Source organism: Ovis canadensis, chromosome 11 (assembly GCF_042477335.2).
Source record: "Ovis canadensis isolate MfBH-ARS-UI-01 breed Bighorn chromosome 11, ARS-UI_OviCan_v2, whole genome shotgun sequence".
NCBI classification, from domain to species: domain Eukaryota; kingdom Metazoa; phylum Chordata; class Mammalia; order Artiodactyla; family Bovidae; genus Ovis; species Ovis canadensis.
The window spans coordinates 52,810,408-52,827,300 of NC_091255.1; the positions used below are offsets into that span (position 1 = coordinate 52,810,408).

At 35.6% G+C, this 16,893-nt stretch overlaps 1 protein-coding gene across 1 annotated transcript; it reads left to right on the forward strand.

The window, feature by feature from the left end:
* The first annotated feature begins 1,202 nt into the window (after nt 1-1,202).
* Nucleotides 1,203-15,644, forward strand: MEIOC (meiosis specific with coiled-coil domain). Its single transcript, XM_069544101.1, has 8 exons — nt 1,203-1,208; nt 1,821-1,955; nt 4,939-5,096; nt 7,084-7,188; nt 8,016-9,888; nt 10,359-10,493; nt 13,504-13,684; nt 14,166-15,644. The coding sequence occupies exons 1-8, from the start codon at nt 1,203-1,205 to the stop codon at nt 14,393-14,395; spliced, it is 2,823 nt and encodes a 940-aa protein (XP_069400202.1). The 3' UTR covers nt 14,396-15,644.
* Nucleotides 15,645-16,893: the final 1,249 nt, after the last annotated feature.

The following is a 16,893-nucleotide window of genomic DNA, read 5'->3' on the forward strand; positions in this document are numbered from 1 at the left end:
TCTTAACTCAAAGCTGAGTTGGGATCCAAAATAATCATCAGGGCACTATGGGCCAAAAAGACATGTCCCCCTATCCTATTTCCATTTCTGCTTGAGTTAAAAAAACATCTCCCACTTTATTGCTTCTCAAATTTAGATTTTAAATATACATGCCTTAAAGGTGGTAACTGTGCTTACTTTGATCGTCTTCAATATTTCAATGCACACAAAATTGTTTAGCATTTTCTGGGGACAAAATCTTGAGATAGCACATCCTCGAATGGGACCATCTATGTGAATGGCCTATGTGGTACAGGTCAGAGTGAAATTTGTTCAGGGGTTCCATAAGCACCAATATGTCTTCACCCCCACTGAAGCGTGGAGCCTAGGACAGAGAGCAGCTCTCTTCCTTTTCGGAAGGGACTTTCCCAACCCCCACTCCTTAACGGGTTCCTCACGCTCCGTAAGCGAGCCCAAGTCTATCACTCTCTGAGGCAGCTCCAAAGGATTCTGGGAGTTAGGGCCAGGACCAGGGGCAAAATGAAATGTTGGAGCAAGGTGCTGCTGCTGCTAAGTCACTTCAGTCGTGTCCGACTCTGTGCGACCCCATAGATGGCAGCCCACTAGGCTCCTCTGTAACAGCCAGTTAATTTAGGATTATCCGCCGGTTGCTGAGCGACTTCTCAAATCTTCCTGACCACTTCTCCCACCTGGTAGGCCCAAGCGCCTAATCCTCCTTCCACGCCCCGCCCCTCAGTTGCCGTACTAGCCAATCATCAGGCGGGTGCTTGACGGACTGGGCCAATCCCGAACACGTTCACTTTGAGCGGGAAAGGCTCAGAAACGCAGAGAGAGCGAGGTCGCCTTAACGGCTGGTTCTTGGCCTTGTCTCTAGTGGGTAACAGGCCTCGGAGGCCGCTGCCCATTGGCCGGGCAGCGGGCCAATGAGGGGTGCGAAGCCGGAGACGGGCCTCCCAGGAGGGGGCGGGGCGGGCCCGTGCCGGGTCGCGTGCCGGGTCGCGAGCCCCTGGTGGGCAATGTAACGGCCTCTCCCCAGCCTCTCCCTCCCGGTTCCTGCCCCCGCACCCACACACCGGCTCCAGGCAGCGCCCGGGGCGGAGGCGGCAACGGCGGGGTGCGGGTTGAGGGAGCTGGGCCTCGACGCCCCGCCCCATCCCCGTACCCCAGGAGCTGTGCCTAGTCCAGGAGGGGCTGGGAGGCCCATGGAGGTGAGCTGCGGAGACCCCCGTCCGCCCCCTCACCCCCCAGGCCTGAGGGAGGGACTTGAGGTAACTGGCGGGGACTGTCAGGGGTTTGGGTGGCGGCCGGCCTAGGAGGACGGCGACCGTGAGTAGAGACAGAATGGGCGCGTCCCCGGACGCGGGTCTCTGAAGCGGCCGGGCGGGAGAGGCCGGGTCGCCGGCGAGGAGCCCCGACGGGGCGGCCGGGCTGCGCCGCGGGGGTGAGCCTGGGGCTTGGCGGCCGGTGGGGTCGGGGCCTGGGGACTCACCGCGGGCTGACAGAACTGCCGGCGGGGCGGAGCAGGTGACTGGCCGCGACGCGCAGGTTGCCGCTGCCTCCCCAACGTCGGGCCGTGGCGGCGCTGAGGCGGAGGCCGGCGGGGAGGGCCCGTCAGGCGCACCTTGGGGTCCGGCCGGAAAAAGGAGAGGGAACCCCGGGGGCAGAAGCGCGGGGTCCCCAAATGAGTGTTCTGGGATCGGATTCCGGGTGCAGCTAGGCGCACAGCCGACGTAGAACCGTAGAAGCCGTCGTCCGGCCGTATCGGTCCGGCTCTGCCCTGCGTGACGTGTCTCTCCTGTTCCTATCCCCGTTTCGTGCAGCCGAAAGTCGCGTTCCGTGGAGGTGCGAATCGCTGCTGGAACCTCAGTGCGGACGCCAGCAGTCGACTAACAGATGTCTTCAACAGCGTGATGCTGACGGGCTCCCCTTCCTTCTATGATTGCTACAAATCGCAGGTCTGTTTCTCCGCTCTGCCCTTTGTTAGAGAATTTATTCTCCTTCAAATTCAACCCTACCCCCAGCACCCAGCCCATTCACGTTGGCGTTTAAATTGCTCCACGTTTAGGACCAGACAATATTTTAAATACAGAGTTTGTAGAATACAAACTGGTTTTGAAAGCAAGTTAAGGAATAAGATTTTTCATTTATTCTTGCTTTTACTTTGTTCTCAGCGTGACATGATGCCAGAAATGTAAGAGAATCTGTATTTGCTTATACCGTAAGATGATTTTCCCTTCCAGCATTTATTGGAAGTCGGTGCAAACATACGTTTGATCATTAAAAAGGGAAATTTTTCTATACTTTTTTATTCTCTGGCTCTAACAATGTCTTAGATGATGTGGTACCTTTTACCTCACCTAGAACATTTAGTTTTGTTAACGTGTTAAATTTGCTTAGGATAATATGTCATTTTCATTTGAAATTATTTAACCAGCACATCGCTGTTGATATTGTTATATTTTGAATTATAACAGTGACCTGAAGTAAATATTTTATTTAATTCGCATGTCAGCCTTGTATAGTATTATACCCATTGTACAGATAGAGAAACTGAGGCCCAAAGAATTTGACTTGTTCTCTAAGTGACAAAACCCAAGTTGACTCCAGGTCTTTTCACTGCCAAGACCAGCATTCCACTGCTCTCTGTAATGTTTACCTGACTACTAAAATTTACTTGGATTTAATTTCAGTTGATTAAGCATAGCAAGAATAAAGTAAGACATTTTGCAATTATCTAGACTAATTAGTGTACCAACCCTAAGCATTCACATATTTAACTTCCAGAAATGTTTTGACTGAAAAGGATCTGGATAGCCACCACATTAGTTGCTTGTTTTATCCTAGAATATTAAATTTAAATCAGTCTTTTAAAAGGATTTAATTTTTCTAATACTCAAATCTTTAAAATATAAAGTATACTGGAAATAATACTTATGTATTTTGTTTCAAATACTGATTGCCTCATTTGATATTATATAATCTGAAAATGCTCATTTTGTTTAAGCAACTCTTTCAAAAAGATGAGCAATTATTTGTATCACTTTGGATACTTCACACCTAAAAGAGAGTTAGGTTGGGCCTGTCATAAAATCTTCAAAACTAAAGGAATAAAATTATGAAAGGTTCTGACCATAACAGGCTTTGTAAAAGTTACTGCTAACTAACAGAAATTTTGGAAAGACAGTTTTTAGTAGCACTTTTAGCAAAATCTCTTCTGTGCCTCAGTTTCTCCAATTTCAGAATAGTCAACAAAATAATAAGCTATAAACAAGAAAATTATAATATGTAGGTTTCAAATAGTATAACTAGAATTTAACCAAATGGCTATAAAATGTTTGAGATTTGTGAAGATTTGTGATTAGATGATATTAGTTTTCATATATTATTGGTATAAACTCAGTGAATGTTTAAAATGTTATTTTTCAGTTATTGTGTCCATGAAGAACAAAAATTTAGGAGGGTTTTGATCTAAACATGTTTTATCTCTTTTCACATCAATTTTGATTAAGAAAAAAAGCAATTAGAAAATATTTCTAACCAGGATTATATACCTTCTATATTTATAAGAAAATACCCTTTCTACTCTGCTTATATCTGGATATTTATAGCTATTACATCTCAGGTTTTAGTAGCTCCTTATTTGGAGAGTTAAAAATTATGAATCTATATATTCAGACTATTTTAAGTATTTAAAATTTGAGGTGCAGTATTTTCATTGTACTTCAATCCCCTTTTTGGAAGGAAACAGGACTTCAAATAATTCATTAAAATCTTAAAACTCAAACCTTTTACCTTATTTACTCAAAATTTATTATAGAAGTATAAAGAAAAAATGAACTCGCTTTTTCTTATAACTATAATATCTTTAAATTTCTCAAGATAAAATATGTTATGTATTGTCTCATTTTTATACTTCCTCTTGGAAATAAACTAAGCTGAAAATTAAAGATATTGTTTTAAAAGGCCCTAGTGTAGGAGTGGAGAAGGCAATGGCAACCCACTCCAGTACTCTTGCCTGGAAAATCCCATGGGCGGAGGAGCCTGGTAGGCTGCAGTCCATAGGGTCGCTAAGAGTCAGACACAACTGAGTGACTTCACTTTCACTTTTCACTTTCATGCATTGGAGAAGGAAATGGCAACCCACTCCAGTATTCTTGCCTGGAGAATCCCAGGGACAGGGGAGCCTGGTGGGCTGCCATCTATGGGGTTGCACAGAGTCGGACACGACTGAAGCGACTTAGCAGCAGCAGCAGTGTAGGAGTAAGACGTCCTTAAATTTGGGTTTTAGTTTTGTCATCTCTTAGCTCAATAATTTGTGGCCTCATTTTTAAACCCATTATAAAACACCCATTTCCTCATTTTTAAAATACAGAGAATATCCATGTCATAAGGTGACTGAATACAATGTGTGGAATTTCTTTGAAAATTTGATGTAAATGTACATTCACTTGTTTTTCACAGATTGGGGACATTAAGACTGAATTTTGTAAATGACTTATTAAAAATAATACTAAAAATAACACAGCTATGGTCCACATAGTGCTCATCTGTTCAAAAAATTAGAACAGCAATAATTGTGGGTGTTTGTGTCCTATCTCAGGGATAAGCAACAGCTATTGGACAGGGGCCAAATCTGCTGAGTGGCTGTTTTTGCAAACAGAATTTTATTGGAATAGTAATTTACACATTGTCTATAGTTGCTTTGGTGCTAGGAGTTTCAACAGACCTTAACACAGCAAACCATAAAATATTTATTATCTGACAGAGAAAAAAATTGCCAACTCCTACTGTTAAAGTAAGCGTAAGTGTCTAAGTCTAGATTTGTCTCCCAACTTTTACACGTGTTATTTCCTCAAATTTCTTATTATTTCACTAATATTCTGTAATAAATGTAGTTTTGATTGTATCAGATATACAAACATGTCTTTAAAATTTCAGAATGAAGATAGTGTTGACCTAAGGCAGACCTATGCTCCACTTTCTTCATCAACGGAATATGCAAGTTCTGTAGATTCTTCACTTTTCTATGCACCATGGTCTACATATGGAGATGATATTAAACAGCCCTCTAATTCTCAGATCAATGTAAAGAACAGGTAAATTAATAAATTAGATTTCTCAGGCTAAACAAAGTGTTCTTAAGTTTGATTACATGGGAACCTAGTTGTATTAGCTCTTTGTTCCCTATATCAGTATTTTTATGACATTGTAATTTTACTTATCTAACTACTAGGAAATCTTAAAAGTTATGTGTCTATAATTTTTTCTTGCTACTTTCTTTCATTAATTAGAAGCAACCCTAAGTGAGTACATCTTAAGTTCCTCTTTCTAAAGATAGCATATAAATGAGTTACAATTTTTCAATCTATTTTTTAATCCAGTTCTAAATTTTCAGTAATTCTTCCCTTACAAGTATACAACAAACAGGATATTATCAAATGTAAGATACTTGTTTTCTATTCAGTTCCACTAATAATGAAGGCTAACTCTATGTCAGATTCTCTCCTGTTGAAGATATTAGAATTAACATGGCAAATATTATCCCTGCCTTTATAGATCTTACAGTAATGGTGATGATTATGATAACTTGCCAGGCACTACAAGTGCCTGGTACTGCAAGGTAAGGTCTAAAGGAAGAAGGATAAAATATTATGGGAGCTTATAAAATATTAAGAGAAGCTTAAGGGAGTGACACTACCTTTATGTTAATTATAATGAGGGAGCAGTTAAAAGAGACTGATGTGCCTTTAGTTTACCAGGAAATAATTATTTTTAAAATCTACTAATTAAATAATTGTTAAAAATTTAGAAATTAGTTTTAAGTTCTCTAAAGTAGATTTTATTAGGTAGACTATATCACTCTACACAAAAAAAGTATTTTTTTAGTTAATATGTGTTCATTGAAAAACTTCAGACTTTATAGAAATACGTAAAGGCAAGCAGAAGTTTACCTTTACCCTGCCTTTCCACCTCCCAGTAACAACTATTAACAGTTTGGTATATATTACATTGAATATTTTTCTAGATATATACTAACATATTATTATACAAAAAGTTTATATAAAATCTTTTTGAAATAACAAGATATAGTGGGAAAAGTATTAGACTTGTAGGTAGACCATTTATTCAACAAGTATGTAGTAAAGCATGGCAAATGATAAACCTTTGCAAAATTCAGGTTTTTTAATATCATAATCATTTATTCAATTTAATGATTACTAATACCTACCTTTTCTATGTTATGAAGATCAATGAAATATTTGAATGTTATGTAAGTATAAGGTATTTTTATTTCTAAAATGTCCTAACACTATGAAATGTTAGACATAAAATATTAAAAAACAAGAAGTTTCAATTTAAAAACAACATATTACTTCTAGGAACAAATTACCCAAAATCCATAAGAGGTAAAAAGGGTCCAGTATATTTCCATCTCATTGTTGTTTTTTACATTTTGTATTGTTTAGATAGTGTTGGTCGTTAGGTAGGGTTTCATCTACATGGAGCACCAGTCACTTCTTTGGCAAAGACTTAAGGATAGCACCCATATCTTTTACATTTGAGGGACAGCTGCTGCATTCTTGTGATATTTAGGATGACCATGTCACTATACTTTTTAATCCAACTTTTAGTATAAGAGTCACAAAAATAGAGTAACAGGTTTATATGATTTTCAAATCACAGATGAAAAAACATAGCAAGTGTGATGCAATGATGTATAATAGGACTAGACATGCTTTCAGAAGCAGCCATGGTACCAATCATGTCTATAACATCATAGATTAGAGATTTATATCTTGGTCATCTAAAATGAATAGCATGTGTTTTGGAGAAATAAGAGGTAAGCATTCATTGAGAACTAGACATAAGATTTGGAATGAAGGAGAAATATTTATGTAGGATAAATACTATGCTAAAGTGGAAAATATTCTTTAGTTCCTATTCCCTCTTTAGTTGAAATGAAGGTATAGAGTTAATCCAAATATTTTATAGAAAAATAAGTCAGAATAAGTCTGGAAAAAGGAATATATTATGTTTCAATATGAGCAAAAGAATTTACATGTGACATTCGTTTATTTTTAGGATTCAAACAGAAAGAAATGACTATGGTAGTGAAACAGACTTATATGGACTTGTGTCTAACATTTTGGAAGAACAAGATAAATCACAGCCATACTTTGCTGAGGGGTTAGTATAGATTGTTAACTTTTATTTTTACTTAATAGAGGATCATCTGACATTCGACATCATAATTCTGATATTTGTTTCTAGGAGCCTTGATTTTCCTGAGGTGCTTGCCATACAATTGAAAGTTTAATTTGCTATTAAGAACTTTCATTTGAAAAATCATTCTTCCATAACTCAAAGCTATTTCCTTTGAGTTCATGAGCTAAAATTTGGCTTAAAGAGTATAAATTCCAATGACTTTTATACTTATACCTCCAAAAATAAAACTATCATTGCTTCTGAGTAGAAATATGTATGGATTTTATTCATATAGTAAAAACTTTTAAAGTATGCATTAATTATTTTACTTGGGTGTAGAAGCCATATTATCCAGATTCCCTATTTCATAAATAGGGAAATATGTAGCATACATCTAACCAATGAAAATATTTTCATTTCAATGAGAGTACATCCTTTTTAATTAAAAAAATTGTGGTCAACAGATTAACCTTATATAAGAAAAACCTTATCTGGTTTCTACTTACTATATGTAAACAGTTCATGTAAGACCATGCAATCACCACCCTCAGGCTTTAGTTTATGTCTCCTTGAAAAGTATACTGAAGACATATTAAGACTAAAATGCATATTTATGCAGCATATAGCGCATTTTAAGTGGCAGAAAGTTATTTGGATGTAATTGCAGCTTATAAGGCAAAGTTGGAAAGGATTAGAGAATGGTGAAATGGGGCAATGTAAATGTTTTTAAAGCCTTTCCTCCCTTCTCCACTGAGAATATAAAGACTTTTAAAATCTACATTGTAATTAAATATATTTTCTTGTTCTAGGACCTGTTCCTCCAGTTTAAAGTCAGTATGGCCAATGAACACAAGCAGGTTTGCAGATCACCATGACCTCTTAACAGAAACCAAAAGGCCAGTAGATACAGCCATCTCTCAGCAAGCTTTTTATACCGGTGAATCTGTGTCAGCAGTGGAAAAGCAGTACCTACATAACAGTAATCTCATACCACAACAAAAAATAGATGAACTTTATCATGGATTTACTGGTTTAGACCTTGAAGAACAATGGATGTACCCCTCACGAAATGATCATTCTAACTGTTACAATATTCAGCCAAATGATACAGCTAAGACAGCATTTCAAGAATATCCATTTATCAAAAATTGTTTTACACCACAAACTGGTCTGTCTGACATCATGAAAGAATCTGGAGTTGATACTTACTCTTATGGAAGAGAGAAAATATGTGCTAAAGGTCTGGAAGCACCATTACAGCAAAAGAGGGCAGAGATATTTCTTTCCCAATTTAATAGGTACAGTGAAAATCCAGATTATTGTAGATATCCAGAATATGCTCACCCTAATAAGGCTAAGCTGAGTAAGTGTTCGAATTTTAGTGTCCAAGATAGTAAAAAATTAGCTAGTGCCACACCTGAAACACCAACTGTAGAAACAGACACCTACACAAAGTTATTTCAGGTAAAACCAGCAAACCAGAAAAAAATAGAGGAGACAATACCTGACCAGCAGAATTTCACATTTCCAAAAACTACACCACATCTGACAGAAAAACAGTTTGGAAAGGAAGCAGCATTTACTGCTGATTTTGGCTTAAAATCAGAATATGGACTAAAACCTCATACAACTTGTTCAGCTAATAATGATTTTGCTAATGTCACAGAAAAACAGCAGTTTACTAAACCTGACCCCCCAAATTCTGAGTATTTTAAATCAGTGAATTTACTAGCAAATTCAGCAACATCTTCAGGAGGTATCAACTTAAACAGACCAACATGGATGAATGTGCAAACAAAAAATAACACTCCTATTCTTTATCGAAATCAAGGTAACTTGATGAAATTAAATTCTCATTTAACTATAGCTTCAAAAGGTTCTAACCATTCTTCAGATTTCCCCCAACTATCATCTACAAATTTAACCCCAAATAGCAATTTATTTCAGAAGTATTGCCAAGAAAACCCTTCAGCATTTTCTAGTTTTGATTTTGGTTACAATGGTGCAGAAAGAATCCAATCTGTCAATCACATGGAAGGACTGACAAAGACTGGAGAAGAAAATCTCTTTGAATCTGTTACCGATAAAAAAATAAAGCAGCCAAATGGATTTTGCGATAACTATTCAGCTCAGCAGTATGGGATCATTGAAAATGTAAACAAACATAATTTTCAAGCTAAGCCCCAAAGTGGACATTATGATCCTGAGGAAGGGCCAAAGCATTTAGATGGCTTATCTCAAAATACATACCAAGATCTGTTGGAGTCACAGGGTCATTTTAATAGCCACAGACAGGGAAGTGGAGACAACAATATTAATAGCCGTGTGAATCGCACACAGGCATCATGCTTTTCTAATAATTATATGATGGGAGATTTAAGGCATAATCAGAGTTTTCAACAACTTGGTTCAAGTGGGTTTCCACTAAGATCCACTCATCCATTTGGCCATTCAGTTGTTCCACTGTTGGATTCGTATGATTTGTTTTCTTATGATGACTTAAGCCATTTGTACCCATATTTTAATGATATGATGTATGGTGATAATTCCTTTTCTGGTTTCGTGCCAACTTTTGGATTTCAAAGACCAATTAAAACCCGAAGTGGACCAGCCAGTGAACTTCATATTCGTCTAGAAGAGTGCTATGAACAATGGAGAGCATTAGAAAAGGAGAGAAAAAAGGTAATACAAAACTATCCTTTTAGGCATAACTTAGTATACCTCCTTTGCCTATTTTCATTTTGTTTACCGTAGTGTAGTTTAAGAAAGCGTACTTACTTTTAAGTTGAATTCTTCTATAATGTATATTATTTGTTAAGTCCCTGACTATACAGAATTAATTAGGTGACTTAAGAGACTAAAAATGATTGGGGCTTAAAAAATTTTTAAGTTTTTTTTTGCCTGTTAGGTAGCCTTTTTCCTTAATGGGTTGAAAGTTTAAATTATTGGAGTGTTCAGGTATTTTATGCAGTAAGTGTGACAGAAAAGTATATGGTACTGTGGTTTGTATTTATTGCCTTTTGATACCAAAACAGAATTTTTATCTAAAGGAGTAATTTTCAATTTTCTTTTTAGGCCTATAAGAAATATTATTCATGATTGAATCACATTTAGAAAATCTAGTATCTAAAAGTTATATAATTTTTTTACAGACTGAATTGGCCCTTGCGAAGAATTATCCAGGGAAAAAAGTATCCAGTACTAATAATACTCCAATTCCACGGCTGACCTCCAATCCATCTAGAGTTGATCGGTTAATTGTGGATGAACTTCGAGAACAAGCCAGAGTAAGCTGTGAAGATATCTAATAGCAGATTTTTTTAACTGTTTGATAAAATTTTTAAATGCCTCAGCAAGTTAGAGTTCTGAAGGATTCTTAACTCACATTTATGTGTAACTCTCTGAAATGTATTCTTTCCCATGTTTGGACCTAGAACTATTAGTTATTTAGGAAAGGGAAAATAGCCCCACTCAGTCATTAAAATATTAAGTTTAGTAATCTAAGTGATTCCTCTTCAAGAAATCCAGATTAGCAATGGAACTAATCCACAAAAGAAAGAAAAAAATTTAAAGCAAAACCATTCCCATTTCTTAATCACAAACATTTGTTTTCTAGCTTCACGAAAAAGCTTTGCTTATATTAAAAAGGTAGTAAATTAATAGGAAATTACCTTATTTCATTTTCTTGACCCTGTTCTCTTGAGTTATTTAACAAACATTAAGTATATCTAGCAATGTATTAATTACTAATAAACTGACATATATAGGTATATGCATAATTTTATAAAATAGCCTTATTTTGGAAAAGTAGTATATCACTTCAGATCAAATGTAAAGAATCTTGATGTTAATTAAAAATTATTTTCCTATTATCTCCTTTGTAATTTCAGAATTCTCCAAGCAACTGTAATAGAATAGGGTAGTTTTTTCTTTCTGACCTTCCTCTTTTAAAAACTTCTGTTTTCTGGGACTTCCCTGTGGTCCAGTGGCCAAGACTCCATGTTCCCAATGTAGAGGGTCCTGGTTCCATCCCTGGTCAGGGAACTAGATCCCACATGCTGCAACTAAGAGTTATGCTATATGAAGATTCAACATGCCGAGTGCTGCAACTATGACTTGGTGCAGCCAAATAAATAAACAAAATAATTTTTAAAAACTTCTGTTTTCCAAATAAAATTCGATAATGATTCCTAGGAAAAGGCATGCAGTGAAACAGATTGCATCTATGATTGAATAAAAGCCATTTAAGGAATTAGAAAAAATCAGCACAACAGAGTCTTATTTTATTGATCATTTGTTTCTTACCTATACCATGCTGTCTTTAAAATACAGATATGAAATATTTCAATGGAAAAATATTGATTTTTACCTAGCTTTCAGCCTTGATTAGTTGTAATTTTTAATCAAATTCATAAATTTGTACAATGGAATTTATCAGTGGTGTGGTCAGATATAGCCAAATGTTATAAAAACTTAAATTCTTTGTTTTTTTAAACTTCCAAGTTAAAATTTTTCTCAGTAATGCATTTCTAGGCAATAAATCAAAGAATTGCTAATGTGAGTATTAAGAAATATACTTAATACTTTCCAGCCTTATGTGGGCTTCACCTTAGTTTAGCATATTTATAACTGTTACAATAATTTATTTAGCAACATTAGACTAGTAATATACAAAGGGCAAAAATATTTTTATGTGTACTACTTCTAGTTTGCTGGTTTTATAGAATTCTGAAAAAAATCTTTTAAAAGTTTATTAAAAATCACTTGTAAAATTTTTTCTTTACACTTATTCAAAATGACTCTCTTACTTTAAAAATATATAATTTGTAGTTCACTGGAGTTTTTACTGTGGTGTTTTTTCCTTGTATTGTCTTATTTTCCCCCTCAAGAATCTGGCTGGTTGTACAGTTGGGAGGAAAATATTTAATACCTGTACACTTGTGTTTTCTCCATGGGCTTGAACTGGCATGAACTTATACCAAAGAAATTTGGTAGGAGTGTGAGGTTAGAGGCATTCATTCAGGTGCTTATTAATTGAGAGGTATTTTTCTGTTCTTTCCAGTCACTGAATTATGTGAGTTTTAAATCATTTGGCTCCCAAAGGCAGTTACTGTATTTATTAGATGTTCAAATCCTAGCTACTCAAAAGTTCTCCTTCCTTACTCCTTCCAAGTTTAGAATTTGAAACTTAGGCATATACAATATGAAACATACTCCCCTTACTATAGATCTAAGATATATAGTGTCCTTTTTTAAGCTTAATTAACCAGAAGAGTCTTCTACCACCAGAAGATTAAGACCTCCTAATTTTCCCTAGCAATTTTGACACTTATAGGATTTATTTTGTTACTTTAGCATAAATTTAAGTCAGTATTTTCTGGATTATGGACTCCTTAAAACTAACACTAGTGTAGTGTAGTTCTTCAGTCGTGTCTGACTTTGCGACCCCACAGACTGTAGCCTACCAGGCTTCTCTGTCCATGGGATTTTCCAGGCAATAGTACTGGAGTGGATTGCCATTTCCTTCTCCAGGGGATCTTCCCAACCCAGGGCTCGAACCCAGGTCTCCCGCATTGTAGACAGATGCTTTACCATCTGAGCCACCAGGGAAATAGCCAATATTATTTCTGACTTCCAAAAGGAAGACCATCAAAGGCCCAGAAAGGAATTGCTGAGGTCAAGATTAATCAGATCTAGAGACTGATTAACCCTTTTTAGCTCAATTTTTTTCTTTTAACTACAGTAACTCCTAATCTCTTTTGGCAGGCTATTATTTACCAAAAAGAATGTCAGATTTTATATTTGCACTTACTGTTAATAATATGGATATATTTGAATGTTTGACTCTTTCACTGTTGCTTATTCTCAGAAACTACTTTTAAACTATCTAGAATTGACATATGTACGAAAGACAGACTTTCCATCTTTGTTTCCCCCATCATGGTGTCAGGATATAGTAAGCTAGTGAAGTGAAAGCTGCTCAGTCGTGTCTGACTCTGCAACCCTATAGACCATACAGTCCATGGGATTTTCCAAGCCAGAAGAATGGGATGGGTAGCCTTTCCCTTCTCCAGGAGATCTTCCCAACCCAGGGATGGAATGGGGGTCTCCTGCACATTGCAGGCAGATTGTTTACCAAATAAGCTATGAGGGAAGCCTAAACATTTACTTATTATTGAATGAACATTATTCCTCTCATCTCTGTTCTGCTTCATTGACGATTTGTTTTAAGTTAATGACAGGGGCAATGTAGTTAAATTTTAAATGCCTCATCAAAATTTAAAATGTTTCCCTCAGGTTGTGACTCTACTGGGCAAAATGGAACGTCTTCGAAGCTCTCCCCTTCATGCCAATATCTCTACAGCTCTTGATAGACACTTGGAGTCCATTCACATTGTACAGTCACGTAGAAAGGATGAAATTGTTAATGCTTCAAATCGGCAAAGGCAAGGAGTTCCTAGATGCCAAGATGACAGAGGTACAAACATTAATGCATATCGTTTTGATAAGGCAGTTAATTTGAATGTTAATAAAATCAGATTCTGAAGTTAAATAGGTTGGATTTCTAACATTTACACTTATCTAAAGAATAAATTGTTAAATGGTGCCTATATAATTTACTCCAGAAGTGAAAGTGAAAATACTTTTATCTCTTTTGCTAATTTTACCCATTTAATTGTAATAACTCTGTCAAAGTCTGTGTTCTACCCAGCATAGTCATGGTCATACAAGTCAGAAATAAAATACAAGTGTAACACATTTTTTTACGTTAGTATTTATATTTAAGGTATAACACTTTCAAATATTAAATCAAGTACTTTGATTAGCTCAGTCAGTAGCCATCTTTTATAAAAAATAATGCTGTTTGATCATTTAGTAGCACAGACTGGGTTTTATAAGAGTTTAGGAGTACTTAAATGATATTTAATTTGAACTGACCACAAATGTTTCTTTTACAGATGTTTTTGCACTTGCTTCAGCAATTAAAGAGATGTGTGTAGCTACTCGGAAAGCACGTACTACCCTGTGGTGTGCACTGCAGATGACCTTGCCAAAAACAGCCAGTACAGCTGGCCAAACAGATGTAGAAAAGGCTTTACAAGATATAGTAAACTGTGAAGATAAAGTCCATGAAAGCCTAAATAGTAGCAATCCAATGAACCAGAGAGGTGAAGCAAACAAACATTAAGGAAATGGCAGCAGAAAGAAGAATAAAAAGCTGATAAGTAAATGTATCAAGACATGCTAAAAAATTTTAATGAACTTGTCAAACTTGAAAATTTCATTACATTAATTGTCTTTCAGATTTGAAGTTAATAATACCTTAATGAAGTCTAACTTCTATTTAAAAATCTATTTGGAATGAATCAGATGTAGTTGAAAGTGAGTCAAACGTAAAGTTGACTATTCTAGGGCAACTAGGAATTCCCAGGTAGTCAAAGGTAACAAGTTTAAATTAAATTTTTCATAACAGCTGAAATATTGCTGAAACTCATTCTGCAGTGCAGGGAAATGCAAATATGAAATTCTTCTAGAAGATAAGTTTCATTTAGGTCTGCCTTAAGTAAGTATAATTCCAAATAATGAATCTTAAGTGACTGTAACCCAATTATGGCTACAGTCTAGTAACCAAAACAAGTTTTGATTGTGATATAAGAATGTTTTCCTTACAAAACTGGATGATACCTAGGGAACAAAGGAAAGAAGGATGAACCCAATATTCATGTAAAAATTTAATATTTAAAATACTACCATATTTATAAATTTGAAATCTTAGTGCCTAAGTATTTGGAGGGAAGTGCATCTGATTCTCCTAAATTAGTGATAAAAGTGCCAGTGTAAAAACCATGCAAGTTACTGAATATAAAACCTGTTCAAATCATTTGTGTATATTATTTAAATTTTAATTACACTATCAATTATTAAATATTTCCAGTTTTAAAGTATTTTAATTGAATCAAAAAACAAAACATTTCCTTTACCTGGATCTTTTAGACTTGATGCATAACTAAAATAATGACTATTGTTTTAATACCCTTAGTTTGCTGCCTTTTTGAGGGTATCACGAAGTTCTAAAATGTATTTTTTTTAAGGTTAATCTTTTACTAGTTTAGTTTGCAATTGGTTAGTGTATATTTTGTGTAGTTATGTTCATTAGTTTGCTTCTGAATTTTTTAAAGAGCTCTTGAAAGCTTGGCTTTTTCTGTTTTTCATCACTTAATATCTTTGTATGGAACCCAAGTAATTTATTCAGTAATATGAAATGTTGGTATTATGTGACTCAGAAGATCTTGGGTTTTAACATTTCTAGCATGAGTTAAACTATAATATAATGTACTGATGAAATTTAATTGAACTACCCTTGACCAGAAACACTAATGTTTTAAATGTTGGTGTTTTTCTTAGTTTTAGAAATCCTGGTATTAAAAAAAAAAAAAGAGTGTAATCACACCACATAAATTTTCTTTAGATGATGTGCAGAAGAAACTGATTGAGAATGCAGGAGTAACTGTAGGGAGAAACATTTTGATCACTGAAATGCCTTAAAACTACCCAAATGAATTACATTGAGGGTAGTCAAATAAAATAGATCATCCCACCACAGTCACTGCATAGAAAGTGGTTAAGTTTGATATAAGACATGTTGGATGTTATGGAAACAAATATTGTACTGAATTTAGTCTCAAGAAAAGTAAATAAATTGCTTTGTTGAAAAGTTTTTTTTATGAGTTTGTATTAGTTTCTAACATTGAGTCACTTGTCAGAAAGCCAATTAAATTTCATTTAACTGATAAGAACTAGTGCTAAGTTTTAAACTTCATTATTAACACATAAATAATGTTGGCAGATAATAAACCACCACTGTTCAGATTTCCTTGGATTTAACCTGACCTCCTTCAAATATGAAATTTTTGTTCTGCCTTTGTGCTAATCCAGGAGAACCATAGTAAAACTTCTAGGGAAACTTTTATATACAGTGGTCAGAAATGAAACACTATTAACAAAAAACAAAAATTATTTCAAATTTTGTTAATCAAGTTACACTACAGATAACTCTCAAATTAGTTGGTTGTCCCTTTCTATTGAATACCCTCTAATGGATGGTTCTTATGTAACTTCTGAATTACAACTTATGAAAATGTTATAAAGTTATGACAAGATTTACAGTCTCATCAAACTGATGGTTCCATCATTTCTAATCCAAAAGAATTTGGAATACTCAGTTGTTTTTTTTTTTTAATAGAAAAAGCAGTTTTTTGTAAAGGTGGTTGAAAATTAGATACCTTGAATTATATCAATGTCTGTCCCACTTGAATAGTCTGGTACTGTAAGGTTTTAGAAGGTTGGGGGAATTAATGACTGAAATTCCAAATTTGGCCTAAAATGTCCATCATATCGTAGAAAACATAGTTGTTTAAAATTTGCCTTTTCCAATATTGAATATTTTAGACATAAAAGGTTTATTAGCACCTGAGTTACGTGGATAACCTTACTCAAAGCCTAATAAGTTGATCCTTTTCTTCTGTTTAAACATTAGTTCAGGTGTACATTTAACTGTGACCTAGCTAATAGTGTCCTGGAAAAATGAATTGACTACTCTTAAAACAGATTGAAACTACTACCCTTCAGGGGTCTATGGATATAACCTGACTCTGCTTCAGAGACCAAAATCTAGGTGAAAACAAA

Excerpts from the sequence above, each read along its gene's own strand:
- MEIOC (XM_069544101.1), top strand. Across the intron at positions 5,097-7,083 it reads CAGATCAATGTAAAGAACAG|GATTCAAACAGAAAGAAATG; the intron begins GTAAATTAATAA and ends GTTTATTTTTAG. Across the intron at positions 9,889-10,358 it reads TAGAAAAGGAGAGAAAAAAG|ACTGAATTGGCCCTTGCGAA; the intron begins GTAATACAAAAC and ends ATTTTTTTACAG.